General features: G+C 43.4%; 1 protein-coding gene across 7 annotated transcripts in view; it reads left to right on the top strand.

Moving 5' to 3' along the window:
* The window catches only part of LOC110508648 (laminin subunit alpha-3), a 109062-nt gene that overhangs the window by 43755 nt on the left and 46857 nt on the right, over positions 1-18450 (top strand). For 4 of the 7 annotated variants that reach the window (XM_021589329.3, XM_021589328.3, XM_090225545.1 and 1 more), the window contains exons 11-17: positions 2479-2529; positions 5397-5444; positions 14040-14174; positions 14262-14396; positions 14595-14729; positions 15185-15322; positions 17297-17355. In XM_021589329.3, the coding sequence (XP_021445004.3) occupies positions 2479-2529; positions 5397-5444; positions 14040-14174; positions 14262-14396; positions 14595-14729; positions 15185-15322; positions 17297-17355 (701 nt within the window). The remainder of the gene's footprint in view (positions 1-2478; positions 2530-5396; positions 5445-14039; positions 14175-14261; positions 14397-14594; positions 14730-15184; positions 15323-17296; positions 17356-18450) is intronic. The other 3 variants (XM_090225544.1, XM_021589330.3, XM_090225546.1) reach the window with 1 other exon arrangement.

Raw genomic sequence — 18450 nt, 5'->3', positions numbered from 1 at the left:
GTCTGTCTTTAGGTTGAGTTGTTGTCACATATTCTGGCCATATACCATTAGATATTGTGGCAGTTCGTGATGATGCACAAGGTCATGTGTCAACAGTCTGTATTTAGAGCATTCCTTGTTCTTCTTCTGGTGTCAGACCAAGAGCAATGACTGACAAGCCCTTATTTTAGGGCGTCTCTCCACACTGACTTGCCACAGCAATCATCATGTGTCACGCACAATGTGTTTAGAAGAATAGATCAGCATTACAGTATGCCTGCCAAACTCTCACAAAATGTCTATTTTCTGAAAGGATCCATGATAGGAGTACTTCATATTGGGACACATATTGAGTAAGAGATGTTGTACAGTTGCTATTTGAATGATGCCATGTTCATCTCCAAGGGGCCCTCTTCGTCATCGGCGCCAGTCCTTATTCCTCACTGTTTACTGAGATTCTAAATCTGGAATCTGTTTAACTGGTGTTCTCGGGAACAATCCAATCCCATAGAAAAGTGAAACTGGATGTCTTCCTGACTCCTGGCCTCATTCCACATCCACCCTACTCAACCCCATATAATACTTGAATCATGCCAACCACAGTAAAAACGGAAGGGTCTGTATATTATCTTGATTGTCCCGTTGGTTTAATGATGGAAGACATCAATCATTAACTAAACCTATCATGGCAACGTTTTATGCCGGAGGTTTAATCCAGAAAATGTAATGAGTGAATAATCGTACCCAGGTGGTTGGTTAGCTTTACGTTGTCATATAAACAGAAGATTTAATGTGGAATAAATAATTAGGGTTGGCATTTTATTAATACAAGACAGAGATGTATTACTGGATGTGATTATTAAAAACAGTTAAAAAAAAATATATGTTATCTCTTGGAGCGCTCCAAGAGCAGTCTAAACATGTAGACCTCTACCAACTTTTGGGTGTGCGCCAGGCCAGTTCATACCTCTAATTAAACTCCCTGGAAGTAATGAAGGTTATTTGTTTGGGGTGGGCTGCTATCCATTGATGCCATCTCTATTTGCCAGGAGGTTTTCTTTTTGGTCTTTGAATTAAAGCTCATGAAGAGAGCTTTAGGGAAAAATCACTCTGATTCAAATCATGTTGCACCGTTTAGCATTTACATGGGGTTTTCAATGAAATGTATTTCTTACTAGCGCTTACCTTGTTCTTAGTACCACATACACTATATATAAAAAAGTATGTGGACACCCCTTCAAATTAGTGGATTCGGCTATTTCAGCCACGCCCGTTGCTGAGAGGTGTATACAGTCGAGCACACAACCATGCGATCTCCATAGACAAACATTGACAGTAGAATGGCCTTACTGACGAGCTCAGTGACTTTCAACGTGGCACCGTCATAGGATTCCACATTTCCAACAAGTCAATTCGTCAAGTTTCTGTCCTGCTAGAGCTGCCCTGGTCAACTGTAAGTGCTGTTCTTTTGGAAACGTCTAAGATCAACAACGGCTCAGCTACAAAGTGGTAGGCCACACAAGCTCACAGAACAGGACTGTCGAGTGCTGAAGCGAGTCTGTCCTCAGTTGCGACACTCACTACCTAGTTCCAAACTTCCTCTGGAAGCAAGGTCAGCAAAATAACTGTTAGTCCGGAGCTTCATGAAATGGGTTTCCATGGCCGAGCAGCCACACACAAGCCTAAGATCACAATGCACAGTGCCAAGGGTCAGCTGGAGTGGTGTAAAGCTCACCGCATTTAGACTCCGCCATTGGACGCGTTCTCTGGAGTGATTAATCACGCTTCACCATCTTGCAGACAAATGACACATATGGGTTTGACGGATACCAGGAGAACGCTAACTGCCACTAGGCATAGGGCCAATTGTAAAGTCTGGTGGAGGAGGAATAATGATCATAGGCTGTTTTTCATGGTTTGGTTTAGGCCCCTTAGTTCCAGTGAAGGAAAATCTTAATACTACAGCATGCAATGACATTCTAGATGATTCTGTGCTTCCAACTTTGTGGTAACAATTTGGGGAAGGCCCTTTCCTCTTTCAGCGTTACAATGCCTCCGTGCACAAAGCTAGATCCATACAGAAATGGTTTGTCGAGATCGGTGTGGAAGAACTTGACTGGCCTGCACAGAGCCCTGACCTTAACCTCATCGAAGACATTTAGGGATGAATTGGAACGCCGACTGCAAGCAAGGCCTAATCGCCCAACATCAGTGCCCGACCTCTCGAATACTCTTGTGGCTGAATGGAAGCAAGTCCCCGCAGCAATGTTCCAACATCTATTTCAAAGCCTTCCTAGAAGAGGCCATTATAGCAGCAAAAGGGGGACCAACTACATATTAATGCCCATGATTTTGGAATGAGATGTTCGACAAACAGGGGTCCACATACTTTTGGTCATGTAATGTAGATTGCAACATTACTGGAGTAGAGCAATGCACTCATGACACTGAAGATATTCATGGTGTTGAAATTGATCATACGTTTTTCTTTGTAACCAGGATATCCAATCTACCAGCCCACCACCAAATCTCCTGCAGGCCATATAGTAGGTAAGTGCTGCTATAGTGGGTACGTGATGCTATAATTAACCACAGTGTAATGTAATCTAACAAACAGTTGGACGCAAAGGATTTACTACTCATACCGGAACAGGCCCAAGACCGTGCACGTGGATTACAGGCAACGTCCCCACTGAGCTAAATGGTAGAGCTGCTGCTTTCAAGGAGCGGGACTGTAACCTGGACACTTATAAGAAATCCCGCTGTGCCCTCGAACCATCAATCAAGCAAAGCGTCAATACAGGACTAAGATTGGATCCTACTACACCAGCTCTGACGCCCGTCGGATGTGGCAGGGCTTGCAAACTACCACGGGCTGCATAAAGCCATAAGCAAACAAGAAAATACTCACCCAGAGGTGACGCTCTTAGTGGACGGGGACTTTAAATGCAGGAAAACTGAAATCCATTTTACCTCATTTCTACCAGCATGTCACGTGCAACCAGAGGGAAAAAAACTGTAGGCCGCGTTTACTCCACATACAGAGTCTCGTGCAAAGCTCTCTCTCGCCCTCCATTTGGCAAATCTGACAACAATTCTATCCTCAACAATTCTATCCTCATGATTCCTGTTTACAAGCAGAAACAAAAGCAGGAAGTACCAGTGACTCGCTCAATATGGAAGTGGTCAGATGACGCAGATGCTAAGCTACAGGACTGTTTTGCAAGCACATACTGGAATATGTTCCGGGATTCATCTGATTGCATTGATGAGTACACCACATCAGTCACCGGCTTCATCAATAAGTGCATTGATGACGTCATCCCCACAGAGACCGTACGTACATACCTCAACCAGAAGCCATGGATTACAGGCAACATGCACACTGAGCTGAAGGGTAGAAGTGCCGCTTTCAAAAAGCGGGACACTAACCAGGACGCTTATAAGAATTCCCTACTTGCCCTACCATGAACCATCAAACAAGGAAAGCATCAATACAGGACTAAGATTGAGTCCTACTACACCGGCTCTGACACTCGTCAGATGTGGCAGGGCTTGCAAATTATTACAGACTACAAAGGGAGGACCAGCCGCAAGCTGCCCAGTGATACAAGCCTACCAGACAAGCTAAATGACTTATATGTGCGCTTCGAGGCAAGCAACACTGAAGCACTCTCCATAGCCGATGTGAGTAAGACCTTTAAACAGGTCAACAGACGGATTACCAGGACATACTGTATACTCAAGAGCATGTGCTGACAAACTGGCAAGTGTCTTCACTGACATTTTCAACCTTTCCCTGACCGAGTCTGTAGTACCTACATGTTTCAAGCAGATCACCATAGTCCCTGTGCCAGAGAACACCAAGGTAACCTGCCTAAATGACTACAACCCGTAGCACTCACATCTTTAGCCATGTGCTTTGAAAGGCTAGTTATGGCTCAGATCAACACCATCATCCTAGAAACCCTAGACCCCACTTCAATTCGCATACCGCCCCAAAAGATCCACAGACGACGCAATCTCTATTGCACTCCACACTACCCTTTCCCACCTGGACAAAAGGAAAACCTACGTTAGAATGCTGTTTATTGACTACAGCTCAGCGTTCAACACCATAGTGCCCTCAACGCTCATCACTAAGCTAAGTGGGTAGTGCGTACAGCCCAGTACATCACTGGGGCCAAACTTCCTGCCATTCAGGACTTCTATACCAGGTGGTGTCATAGGAATGCCCTAAAAATTGACAAAGACTCCAGCTCCCTAATCATAGACTTGTTCGCTCTGCTACAGCATGGCACGCAGTACCAGAACACCTTGACTAGGTCCAAAAGGCTCCTTAACAGCTTCTACCCCCAAGCCATAAGACTGCTGAACATCTAATCAAATGGCTACCTGGACTATTTACATTGACCCCCTTTTTTTTTTACACTGCTTCTACTCACTTTTTTATTATCTAGGCATAGTCACTTTACCCCAACCTACATGTACATATTACATCAATAACCTCAATTAACCTGTAACCCCCGCACAGTGTCTCGGTACCCCTGTAAATATAGCTTTGTAATTTAAAAAAAAAGTTTCGTAAATATTTTTTTAACTCTTATTTTTCTTAACTGCATTATTGGTTAAGGGCTTTTAAGAAAGCATTTCACGGTGCATGTGCCAAATAACATTTGATTTGATGACCACATAAAGCGCAGCAGGTAGCCTAGCGGTTAGTGTTGTGCCAGTAACCAAAATGTCGCTGTATCGAATACTCAAGCCAACAAGGTCAAAAAGTCTGTTGATGTTTCCTTGAGCGAGTAACTTAACCCTAATTTGCTCTAGGGGCGCTATATTTCACTGCACCTATCTGTTATATGTGACAATTAAACATGTTTATTAACATAAACTGCCGATGTTCACTTGTTGTACAGTATGTTACTCTGATTATGCTCTTGTTTATCTGATCAGAAGTGATAGAGCTGATGAGTTTACCTTTGTAGTGTAACAACTGTGGCTTGGAATACAATATTATCATGATACTTAGCTCCCGATACGATATGTATTGCGATTCTCACTATTCTCTATGTATTGCGATTTGACACTTTGATTTTATTGCGATTCGACGTTCCAAACATATTGCTCACCATGTCTGCTGCAGAGGGACAAGAGAGAACCATGAGTGAATTCGTTTGGATCAGTCTTGTAAAAGAGCTGTAAACATGTTGGCTTAAAAAGAAGATGGATAACAAGCTAGAGAAGGAGAAATACCAGAGTTTTGGTGCAGTAACACATTCTTTTTTTTAATCGATACTTGCAGTCAGAATCGATTCAATATCGGGAAAAAATTATGCAATACTCTCTCTCTTTCTCTCTCTCCCTCCCTCACACTCTCTCGCTCTCTTCCTCTCTCCCTTCCTCTCTCTCCACAGAGCCCACTGCCTGTCCTGCTGGTTATTTCGGAGCACCCAGCTGTCAACGTGAGTGTGTTTAGGCTACACTTCACTACACTAACAGTTTTTATCGCGCCTCAGCTCTGACTCCTGTAAGGCAGTCGGACTCCTGATACCTCTACGGGAGTGAGGTTCTTGTTGGTCAGGTTGAGTTATATAGGGTTAGGATAGGTCATAAAATAGCTGATTACTAGACCTTTTAGCGGATCATTCAGTCCAAATGGGTTTAGGTGTCAAAGGGTTTTTATAGCTCATACTGTCTGCAGATGACAGAGGTTAGTTAATGTTTGTATACTGTGTCGATCCAGACAGTGAGAATATAACCATACGGTATTGGGTTTACAGTAATCCACAGTATGCCACGTTTAAGTTGATTAGACAAAAATGCTTGTATGTGATTTTAAATTAAATGAGACTCTCCGTGTGACATAATAACTGTTTAACTTTGCCAACTGCACCGTGTACTCATCTGATTATTTCAAGATCTTGGGATATTTTACCCAGTAAATTGACTGAGAACACATACTCATTTACAGCAACGAACTGGGGAATAGTTACATGGGGGATGAATGAGCCAATTGGGAGCTGGGGATGATTAAGTGCCGATGATGGTGTGAGGGTCAGATTGGGAATTTACCCAGGACACCAGGGTTAACACCTCTACTGTTATGATAACTACCATGGGATCTTTAGTGACCACAGAGAGTCGAAACATCTGTTTAATGTCCCATCCGAAAGACAGCACCCTACAAAGGGAAATGTCCCCAACAACTGCCCTGGGGCACTGGTATAAATATATTTTTTTGGGGGGACCAGAAGAAAGAGTGCCTCCTACTGGCCCTCCAACACCATCTAGTCTCCCATCCAGGAACGAACCAGGACCATCCTTGTTTAGCTCCAGCGTCAAGCCAGCCGTGGGATGCAGGGTGGTATGCTGCTGGCTCCAGTGTCAGCATGTATTCTTTCATGGGGTTTTGACTGACGTCCCCAATAGTTGCCTTGTCTTCTTCCCATAATACCACTGGTCAGCTGGGATGGTTCAGGGAAAAACTAACATACATTTTTTAATAGCTACGGTCCCCTCCCTGTTCGTGGCTCTTTAAGCAATTTTATAGTATTTTGTTTGTTGTTGTTATTTCTCATATTATTAGCTCTGAAAGTTTTTTGTATTCTTACATACAGACAGAATTAACTTTTGGATATCAGAGCAGTGGTAACTCACCAGCATTTCAACTGACTTTCCTGAATTGGATCCTTTGTTCGTACCCCACAAGGCGATTCCACTTATTCCAGAGGCTGCTCCAAACCACCACCGGCAGAAAAGAGCTATTCGAAGTGGACTTTTAGTCCAACTTAGGAGGCATGCAAACCATCCACCACTTTCAAGTATATTTCTCACTAATGTTCAGTCCCTGGACAATAATGTAGACGAGCCAAGGGTGAGGATTTCCTTCTATAGAGGCATCAGGGACTGTATGTATGTACATACTCTTTCATGGAATCATGTCTCTCTTGCCAGTACATCGCGCAGATAGCAATGAAGAACTCTCCGGGACAACGAAAGAGTTGTATGTTTCATGATTAACTACTCATGGTGTGATTGTGGTAACGTACAGGAACTCAAGTCATTTTGTTCACCCGACCTACAGTACCTCACAATCAAATGCAGACCGCATTACCTCCCTGGAAAATTCTCTTCAGTCATCATCACAGCCGCGTATATTCCTCATCAAGCCGATACCACGGCTGCTATCAAGGAACTACACTGGAATTTGTACAAACTGGAAACCACATGCTGAAAGCAACATTTATTGTAGCTGGGGACTTTAATAGAGCAAGTCTGAAGAAAATGCTACTAAAGTTTTACCAACACATTGACTGTGCTACTCGCGCATCAAAAACTCTGGTCTGCTCAATCAGAATCCATGCTTCAAGATTGTTTTGATCACGTGGACAGGGAAATGTTCCGGGTTGCCTCTGAGAATAACATTGATACATAACTGACTGAGTTTATCAGGAAGTGTATAGGAGATGTTGTTCCCACCGTGACAATTAAAACCTATCCAAACCAAAAACCGTGGATAGAAGGGCAGCATTCGTGCCAAACTGAAAGCGCAAACCACTGCATTTTAACCATTTCAAGGTGACTGGGAATATGGTCGAGTACAAACCTACCGTAAGGCAATCAAACAAGTAAAATGTCAGTACAAAGACAGAGTGGAGTTGTAATTCAAAGGCTCGGACACAAGACCTATGTGGCAGGGACTCCATACAATCACGTATTATGAAGGGAAAACCAGCCACGTCGCGGACACCGACATCTTGCTTCCAGACAAGCTAAACATCTTCTTCACCCACTTCGATGAAAACACACTGCCGCCCCCGCCGCTTCCCGGGACTGCGAGCTCTCGTTCTCCGTGGCCAGCGTGAGTAAGACATTTAAGCATGTTAAACCTTGAAAGGCTACCAGCCCAGACGGCATCCCTAGCCGCATCCCTAGCATGTGCAGACCAGCTGGCTGGAGTGTTTACGGACATACTCAATCTCTCCCTATCCAACTCTGCTGTCCCCATTTGCTTCAAGATGTCCACCATTGTTCCTGTACCCAAGAAAGTGAAGGTAACTGAACTAAATTACTTGTCCCATAGCACTCACTTCTATCATCATGAAGTGCTTTAAGAGACTAGTTAAGGATCATATTACCTCCACCTTACCCAATACCTTAGACCCACTGCAATTTGCATACCGGCCCATTAGATACACGGATGATGCAATCGCCATCGCACTGCACACTGCCCAGTCCCATCTGGACAAGAGGAATACCTATGTAAGAATGCTTTTCATAGACTACAGCTCAGCTTTTAACACCATAGTACCTTCCAAGCTCATCATTAAGCTCGGAGCCCTGGGTCTGAACCCCGCCATGGGCAACTGCGTCCTGTACTTCCTGACAGGCCGCCCCCAGGTGGTGACGTTAGGCAACAACACTTCCATTTCGCTGATCCTCAACACAGGGGCCCCACAAGGGTACGTGCTCAGCCCCCTCATGTACTCCCTGTCCGTCCATGACTGTGTGGCCGTGCACGTCTCCAACTCAATCATCAAGTTTGCAGACAATACAACAGTGGTAGGCCCGATTACCAACAGCAACGAGATAGCCTACAGGGAGGAGGTGAGGGCCATGGCAGAGTTGTGCCAGGAAAATAACCTCTCCCTCAACATTAACAAAACGAAGGAGCCGATTGTGAACTTCAGGAGACCTCAGAGGGAGCACGCCCCCATCCACATAGACGTGGAGAAAGTGAAAAGCTTCAATTTCCTTGGCGTACAGATCACTGACAATCTTAAAGGGTCCACCCACACAGACATTGCGGTGATGAAGGCGGAACAGCTCCTCTTCAACCTCAGGAGGCTGAAGAAATGTGGCTTGGCCCCTAAGACCCTCACACACTTTTACAGATGCACCATTGAGAGCATCCTGTTGGGCTGTATCACCGCATGGTACGGCAACTGCGCCATTCACAACTGCAGGACTCTTCAGAGGGTGGTGCGCAACACTGGAGGCACATTGCCTGCCCTCCAGGACATCTACAGCACCTGGTGTCACAGGAAGGCCAAAAAGATCATCAAGGACTTGAGCCACGGCCTGTAAACCCGCTACCATCCAGAAGGCGAGGTCAGTACAGATCCAAGATACCGAAAAATAGCTTCAAATTCAAGGCCATCAGACTGTTAAATAGTCACCACTTGTCAGACTCCGCCCAGTACCCTGACCTGAGCTTTAGTCACTAGCTGTCTACCACCCAGTTACTCAAAACTGCACTGTAGAGGCTGCTGCCTACGTGCATTCGGAAAGTATTCAGACCCCTTGACTTTTTCCACATTTTGTTATGTTACAGCCTAATTGTACAATTGATTAAATGTGTTTTTCCCCACATCAATCTACACACAATACCCCATAACGACAAATCGAAAACAGGTTTTTTAGACATTTTTGCTCATTTATAAAAAAAATAAAACTGATACCTCATTTATTCAGAACCTTTGCTATGAGCCTCGGAATTCAGCTCCGGTGAATCCTATTAACATTGATCTTCCTTGAGATGTTTCTACATCTTGACTGGAGTCCACCTGTGGTAAATTCAGGTGGACTTGGAATTAATTGTCCGTAGAACTCCGAGACAGAATTGTGTCGAGACACAGATCTGGAGAAGGTCACCAAAACTTTCTGCAGCAATTGAAGGTCCCCAAGAAAACATTGGCCTCCATCATTCTTAAATGCAATAAATTTAGAACCACCAAGACTCTTCCTAGAGCTGGCCGCCCAGCCAAACTGCGCAATCGGGGGAGAAGGGCCTCGGCCAGTGAGGTGACCAAGAACCCAATGGTCACTCTGAAAGAGCTCTAGAATCCCTCTGTAGAGATGGTAGAACCTTCCAGAAGGACAACCATCTCTGAGGGACTCCACCAATCAGGCCTTTATGGTAGACTGGGCACGCCTTTATGGTAAAAAGGCACAGCCCGCTTGGAGTTTGCCAAAAGGCACCTATAGACTCTCAGACCATGAGAAACAAGATTCTCTGGTCTCATGAAACCAAGATTCTTTGGCCTGAATGCCAAGCGTCACATTTGGAGGAAACCTGGCACAATCCCTATGGTGAAGCATGGTGGTGGCAGCAGTGAATGGGAGACTAGTCATGATCGAGGGAAAGATGAACGGAGCAAAGCACAGAGAGATCCTTTATAAAAACCTGCTCCAGAGGACAACAGGACAACGACCCTAAGCACACAGCCAAGACAACACAGGAGTGGCATCGGGACAAAGTCTCTGAATGTCCTTGAGTGGCCCAGCCAGAGCTCGGACTTGAACCCAATCAAACATCTCTGGAGAGACCTGACAGCAGCGACGCTCCCCATCCAACCTGACAGAGTTTGAGAGAGTCTGCAGAGAAGAATGGGAGAAACTCCCCAAATACAGGTGTGCCAAGCATGTGTCATACCGAAGAAGACAACCTTTGGCTGTAATCGCTGCCAGAGGTGCTTCAACAAAGTACTGATTAAAGGGTCTGAATACTTATGTAAATGTTATTTTTCAGTTTTCTTTTTATTTAATAATTGTGCAATCATTTTGAAAAACTAGTTTTTCTTTGTCATTATGGGGTATTGTGTATAGATTGATGAGGGGAAAAAACGATTTAATCAATTTTAGAATATGGAAATAGTCAAGAGGTCTGAATACTTTCCGAATGCACTGTATACTGTATTCTAGTCAAGGCCTATCCTATTTAACTATATCTGTACATATACTATTCTATCCTACGTATTCTTCGGGTATACTACATATTCTGTCCACACACTATCTATAATGTCTATAAATCTCACCATATACAGTGTATTGCGAAAGTATTCACCCCCTTGGGTGATTTTCCCATTTTTCCTATTTTGTTGCCTTATAACCTGGAATTAAAATGTATTTTTGGGGGTTTGTATCATTTGATTTACACAAATGCCTACCACTTTGAAGATCCAAAATTATTTTTTGTGTGTGAAACAAACACGAAATAAGACAACAAAAAAAAAACAGAAAAGTTGAGTGTGCATAACTATTCACCCCCCCCCCAAAAGTCAATACTTTGTAGAGCCACCTTTTGCAGCAATTACAGCTGCTAGTTTCTTGGGGTATGTCTCTATAAGCTTGCCACATCTAGCCACTGGGATTTTTGCCCATTCTTCGTGGCAAAACTGCTCCAGCTTCTTCAAGTTGGATGGGTTCCTGCTGGTGTTCAGCAATCTTTAAGTCATACCACAGATTCTCAATTGGATTGAGGTCTGGGCTTTGACTAGGCCATTCCAAGACATTTAAATGTTTCCCCTTAAACCACTCGAGTGTTGCTTTATCAGTATGCTTAGGGTCATTGTCCTGCTGGAAGGTGAACCTCCGTCCCAGTCTCAGATCTCTGGAAGACTGAAACAGGTTTCCCTCAAGAATTTCCCTGTATTTAGCGCCAGCCATCATTCCTTCAATTCTGACCAGTTTCCCAGTCCCTGCCGATGAAATACATCCCCACAGCATGATGCTGCCACCCCCATGCTTCACTGACTGGGTTTGTGCCAGACATAGCGTTTTCCTTGATGGCCAATAAGATACATTTTAGTCTCATCTGACCAAAGTACTTTCTTCCATATGTTTTGGGAGTCTCCCACATGCCCTTTGGCGAACACAACGTGTTTACTTATTTTTTTCTTTAAGCAATGTCTTTTTTTCTGGGCACTCTTCCGTAAAGCCCAGCTCTATGGAGTGTACTGCTTAAAGTGGTCCTATGGACAGATACTCCAATCTCTGCTGTGGAGCTTTGTAGCTCCTTCAGGGTTATCTTTGGTCTCTTTGTTGCCTCTCTGATTAATGCCCTTCTTGCCTGGTCTGTGAGTTTTGGTGGGAGGCCCTCTCTTGGCAGGTTTTTGTGGTGCCATATTCTTTACATTTTTTAATAATGGATTTTCAAAGTTTCTGATATTTTTTAAATAACCTAACCCTGATCTGTACTTCTCCACAACTTTGTCCTTGACCTGTTTGGAGAGCTCCTTGGTCTTCATGGTGCCGCTTGCTTGGCGGTGCCCCTTGCTTAGTGGTGTTGCCAACACTGGGGCCTTTCAGAACAGGTGTATGTATACTGAGATCATGTGACAGATCATATGACACTTAGATTGCACACAGGTGGACATTATTTGATTAATTATGTAATTGGTTGCACCAGATCTTATTTAGGGGCTTCATAGCAAAGGGGGTGGATACAAATGCACGCACCACTTCTCTGTTTTGTATTCTTTAGAATTTTTTGAAGTTGTTTTTTTTTCATTTCACTTCACCAATTTGGACTATTTTGTGTATGTCCATTACATGAAATCCAAATTAAAAATCCATTTAAATTACAGGTTGTAATGCAACAAAATAGGAAAACGCCAAGTGGGTGAATACATTTGTAAGTGCCTTCAGAAAGTATTCACACCCCTTGACTTTTTCCAGATTTTGTTGTGTTACAGCCTGAATGTAAAATTGATTATATGTAGATTTTTTTACACTGACTTACACACAATACCCCATAATGTCAAAGTGGAATTATGTTTTTTATTTTATTTGTACAAATTAATAAAAAATGAGAATTTGAAATGTATTGAGTCAATAAGTATTCAACCCCTTGATTATTGCAAGCCTAAATAACTTCAGGAGTAAAACAATCCTTAATATGTCACACAATAAGTTGCATGGACTCACTCTGTGTGCGGTAATAGTGTTTTGCATGATTTTTGCATGACTACCTCATCTCTGTACCCCACACGTACAATTGTCTGTAAGGCCCATCAGATTCAACCACAAAGACCAGGGAGATTTTCCGATGCCTTGCAAAGAAGGGCACCTATTGGTAGATAAGTAAAATAAAAATACATTGAATATCCCTATGAACATGTTGAAGTTATTAATTACACTTTGGATTGTGTTTCAATACACCCAGTCTCTACAAAGATACAGGAAACCGCTCAGGGATTTCACCATGAGGCCAATGGTGCAACGGTGACTTTAAAACAGTTACAGAGTTTAATGGCTGTGATAGGAGAAAACTGAGGATGGATCAACAACATTGTAGTTACTCCACAATTTTAACCTAAATGACAGAGGGAAAAGAAGGAAGCCTGTACAGAATTTAAGTACTCCAAGACATGAATCCTGAATGAATTTTGACTTAAATCTACTTCAAAATCTATGGCAAGTCTTGAAAATGGTTGTCTAGCAATGATCACCAACCAATTCATTTCATTCGTTTACTTTTTTAGATATGTGTGTATTGTTGTGTATTGAAGAGATATTATTGCACTGTTGGAGCTAGGAACACAAGCATTTTGCTACACCCACAACAACATCTGCCAAATATGTGTATGCGACCAATAGCGTTTGATTGGATTTTGTATTCCCACTTTGTTTTCTCTCTTGCTGGAATCAGCTTAAAGGAAAAAAGCCAGATTGGAAAGATATATATTTTTTAAAATTTGAAACCTGGATATAAATACCAGTTCTTTGATTCTGTCTGTCTCCGTATGTTATTTTCATTGTTTGTCTAGGAATGTGGGCAACAACAATCATTTATGTTCTTCCAGTGTTCATCCAGTGTTCATCCATTCCGAGAAGGAATTTCATCTTTAACCGTCTGAGGGCTGTTTTTATTTTTAAGGAGCGCGCTGGTAGGGGGAAATAAAACAATGGAGGTATTCTCTGACTCCCAATGCCCATGTGCCCAGTTCAACCACCAGCCAAGATCTTGCATGCTTCTCTCTGCCAGGCTTGACTTGACCAGTCTGTCACCCTTCGTGTCACCAGTGGCACAGTCAGTGCCAGTGTAAATATGTTTAAAAGAGATGCATTTGTCATATCCTGCTGTTAAACTGTGCCAAAGAAGGGCTCATTGGCCATGGCACATGCCGTGGGAAAGACTGTGGGGCTTCCCATTGTATGTTTGAGGCTAAATCTAACTTTTCGGCGTTGAAATGTGAGCCAAAAGGGGTATTTTGTGTATTCAGAGATTGTGTGCCATCTGACATGAGTCTTTTTGTGTATGTGTGTGTGTTCAGGGTGTGTGTGTGACCGCGGTGGATCAGTGCTGGAGTTGTGTGATGCGTCAGGGCGCTGCATCTGTCGTGATGGTGTGGAGGGTGAGAGATGTGACCGCTGTCAACCAGGGCACCACTCATTCCCTAACTGCCAAGGTGAGAAACCTGTCGCCCACCTCCCTCTCACCAAACCACACCTCAAATAGCATGTGTCTTCTGACTTGTATCTTTGTGTTTGTTCAGAGTGTGTGTGCGACGGCAGTGGTTCGGTGCTGGAGATGTGTGACGCATCAGGGCGCTGCGTATGTCGTGGAGGGGTGGAGGGCGAGAGATGTGACCGCTGTCGACCAGGTTACCACTCCTTTCCTAACTGCCAAGGTGAGAAACCTTTCCCTCTCATGAAACCACAACTGAAATAGATCAGCAATTGTCATCCTCTTTGAAGTTCATTTTACCACGTAACATGACCTCACGAAAGTTCAAGTTGTTTGAAAATCAATTGTTTTGTTTAATTGTTGACAAAAATCAATCAACCTGTAGTTGATGTAAACCGTAAAAACTTTCCCACCACTTCAGTGTGCCGCTGTGACGGTGCAGGTGTGACTGACAGGGTCTGTGGGCCCAACGGACAGTGCCGTTGCCGTGTCAACTACTTCGGAAGTCAATGTGACCAGTGTGCCCCTGGTTACTATGGATACCCAGACTGTGCCGGTATGTGTTTTAATCCTCTTGTTTTGGCCGCACCCATGGGAGGGCTACTGTATTGCAGAAACTGATATGCCCACAGTGACCTTTCCATGACCTTGCTGTTGCTGCTGTTTGAAAAACCGATGGGCATAATCTCACAGGGCTTAATGTAGCCTCCTCTTCAGCTCTGGAGAGCTACATACCATTGATTCACCCACAATAACATGTAAATCCCAACACTCATTCACACTCATTTACCCCATAGAAATATAATCTAATCTAGTCATTCTATTTCTATTCTTGACCCATGGTTGTTTGAACAAAACAATACTCAGAAAGCAACGGCAAACTTGGCCCACTCCAGTATTGAAAGGATTTAGTATGATCTGTGCCGTCTGAGACATTTGATTTGAATGCTAAGTCATATCATTCTCACCTGAGACATCTCACAGTCCCTCTCCATGTCTCTCTCTCCCTAGCCTGCCAGTGTTTAGGGGAGGGTTCCTATGACTCCATGTGTAACCAAGTATCAGGCCAGTGTCTGTGTCGCCCTGGGGTGGTGGGACAGCAGTGTGATCGCTGTGCCGGGTCAGGCCTCCGCTTCCCGCAGTGTTCAGGTAACCCCTCTGCCTCACTAGACACTTTCTTTCTTTTCTTTTTTATTATGCGTTCATATTATTGTGCTTTATTTAGACAGGTTAGAATTAGAGGGAGAGGGTGGACACAGAGATCGAAACCATGGTCTCTGGGGCCAGGACATACAGTCGGAAGTTTACATACACTTAGGTTGGAGTCATTAACACTCATTTTTCAACCACTCCACACATTTCTTGTTAACAAACCTATAGTTTTGGCAAGTCGGTTAGGACATCTACTTTGTGCATGACACAAGTCATTTTGCCAACAATTGTTTACAGATAGATTATTTCACTTATAATTCACTGTATCACAATTCCAGTGGGTCAGAGGTTTACATACACTAAGTTGACTGTGCCTTTAAACCGCTTGGAAAATTCCAGAAAATGTCATGGCTTTAGAAGCTTCTGATAGGCTAATTGACATAATTTGAGTCAATTGGAGGTGTACCTGTGGATGTATTTCAAGGCCTACCTTCAAACTCAGTGCCTCTTTGCTTGACATCATGGGAAAATCAAAATAAATCAGCCAAGACCTCAGAAAAATATTTGTAGACCTCCACAAGTCTGGTTCATCCTTAGGAGCAATTTCCAAATGCCTGAAGGTACCACGTTTATCTGTACAAACAATAGTACGCAAGTATAAACACCATGGGACCACGCAGCCATCATACTGCTCAGGAAGGAGACACGTTCTGACTCCTAGAGATGAACGTACTTTGTTGCGAAAAGTGCAAATCAATCCCAGAACAACAGCAAAGGACCTTGTGAAGATGCTGGAGGAAACGGGTACAAAAGTATCTACATCCACAGTACAACGAGTCCTATATCGACATAACCTGAAAGGCCGCTCAGCAAGGCAGAAGCCACTGCTCCAAAACAAAGTCAAGGTATTGGAGTGGCCATCACAAAGCCCTGACCTCAATCCCATAGAACATTTGTTGGCAGAACTGAAAAAGCATGTGCGAGCAAGGAGGCCTACAAACCTGACTCAGTTACACCAGCTCTGTTAGGAGGAATGGGCCAAAATTCACCCAACCTATTGTGGTAAGCTTCTGGAAGACTACCCAAAACATTTGACCCAAGTTAAACAATTTAAAGGCAATGCTACCAAATACTAACTCCGTGTATGTAAACTTCTGACCCACTGGGAATGTGATGAAAGAAATAAAAGCTGAAATGAATCATTCTCTCTACTAATGTTCTGACATTTAACAAAGTAAAGTGGTGATCCTAACTGACCTAAGACAGGGAATTTGTACTAGGATTAAATGTCAGGAATTGTGAAAAACTGAGTTTAAATGTATTTGGCTAAGATGTATGTAAACTTCTGACTTCAGCTGTATGTGGTAGAAACCGGGTGTGTTCCCAAAAGACCACGGGCTCTATACTCTAGACACTTTGATTGGCTACCTGTAACCTAAACCGTCTTTGTGATGTGGAGATAGAGGTGGTCCTAAGATGTGGCATCCCCACGGGAGATGGTTGTGTTTCACAGGGGGGTGTTGTCTCAATGTGGTTTATTCAATGTTTAAAATGTATTAGTGTGGAGATTGTTTTCATATCCAGCCTAGTGGTACAGGTTTACTTCAAGTCCAGACCTGGCTAACAAAGTACTGTTCTGTAAATGTATGCTGAGAGCATAGCTGTCTGTCCTCTTTATAAAATAAGAATTTGGGTGAAGTTTTACAGACCTGCAATTGATTGCTTTTGTGAGTGTACTGTACTTATTACATTAGCACACTTGCCACTTAGTTACATTTGGTGCCCAGTTGATACATATAGAGCAGGAGGTCAGGAGCACACACCTGGTGTCTTAGGTCTAAATCAGTCCCTGTGTTAGAGGGGAACAATGAAAACATTCAGTGGAACTGGCTTTGAGGTCCAGAGTGGAGTTTGAGGGATATCGATTCATGTCGTAGGTTGAGGGGAAAACATTTACATTGTTTCTTCCAGCCTCCATCACCCAGTGTAACCCAGCAGGGTCAGAGGTCAGCACAGCAGATCCACAAACGGTACGTAGCCTATGCCTCCCACAACATGGCTGACTGAGAAATCTTATCTTTACTTTATGAGATTTATTTGCCTTCCCCAACATGGCAAACTCTCAGCCTCTTTTATCTGGATTGTTTTAGTAGCTGAGGCAATGGGAGTACCTGCAGTCATAAAACAAGGGCCTGTGATCATCAGTTGGTGTGTTCACATGTGTCTATTCCACAGAAGGTTGGTGGCATCTTAATTGGGGAGGACGGACTCACAGTAATGGCTGGAATGGAATAAATGGAATGGTATCTAACTCATCAAAGACATGATCTCCATGTGTTTGATACCATTCCATTCAATCCATTCCAGCCATTATTATGCGCTGTCCTCCCCTCAGCAGCCTCCTGTGCTCTATTCACATTCCTACATCTGATAACAGTATTGCTAAACCCCGTATCTGGTAATGTTTACAAGGAAGTGTTTGTTTTTTTACTGCCCGCTGGAAATGACAATTAACTGTAATCAAAAGAGGAAAAGCGACTTCCTTCCATTAAAAGAAAATAACGAAACACGGCCTGGCTGTATCAATGCTCCAGTAACGCAGGATTTCCAGAAGCTGATTTGACCCTTTTTCTTCCTTGGGGGTTTGCTTTGTGTGAAATGTTGAGTTGGAAAGGAAACGTCATTAACATTGTGAATAGTTATTGAAATGTATTACACAACTGGAACAATTGGATTTAGGTCAAGTGTAATCTTTTGTTTTGGGGTTTTGTTCCACATTAAAGCTACTACTTTTTAAACAGTGTTCTCCAATATGCTGTAAGTAAGTAAATAGCATTGTCTCAGCCAGGACGGCCTGTAAGGTAGGAGCCTATCTCTGGTTTCTGAAGCTTGATACGCCAGTACAGCGCCTGGACAGGACACTAGTCCTTACACCAATCCTTCTCCTTAATGCTGAGTACCAAGCCAATACTGTGTCTCCATGTGATGCTGAGTCAAATATCCATCTCTAAATCATTCCAAGCTGTCTGCTTCATAACATACTGTTCCCGAGGCACCTCCAGTGCCAAAAGAAGGGACTGTTAGATTGTCTCTGAGGGAAAAGCATACTTGACATTTGCTGGCAT

The sequence above is a fragment of the Oncorhynchus mykiss genome, chromosome 28, assembly GCF_057628025.1.
Source record: "Oncorhynchus mykiss isolate SJ-2025 chromosome 28, ASM5762802v1, whole genome shotgun sequence".
Lineage (NCBI taxonomy): Eukaryota > Metazoa > Chordata > Actinopteri > Salmoniformes > Salmonidae > Oncorhynchus > Oncorhynchus mykiss.
This window is presented reverse-complemented; position numbering and strand designations above follow the sequence as displayed.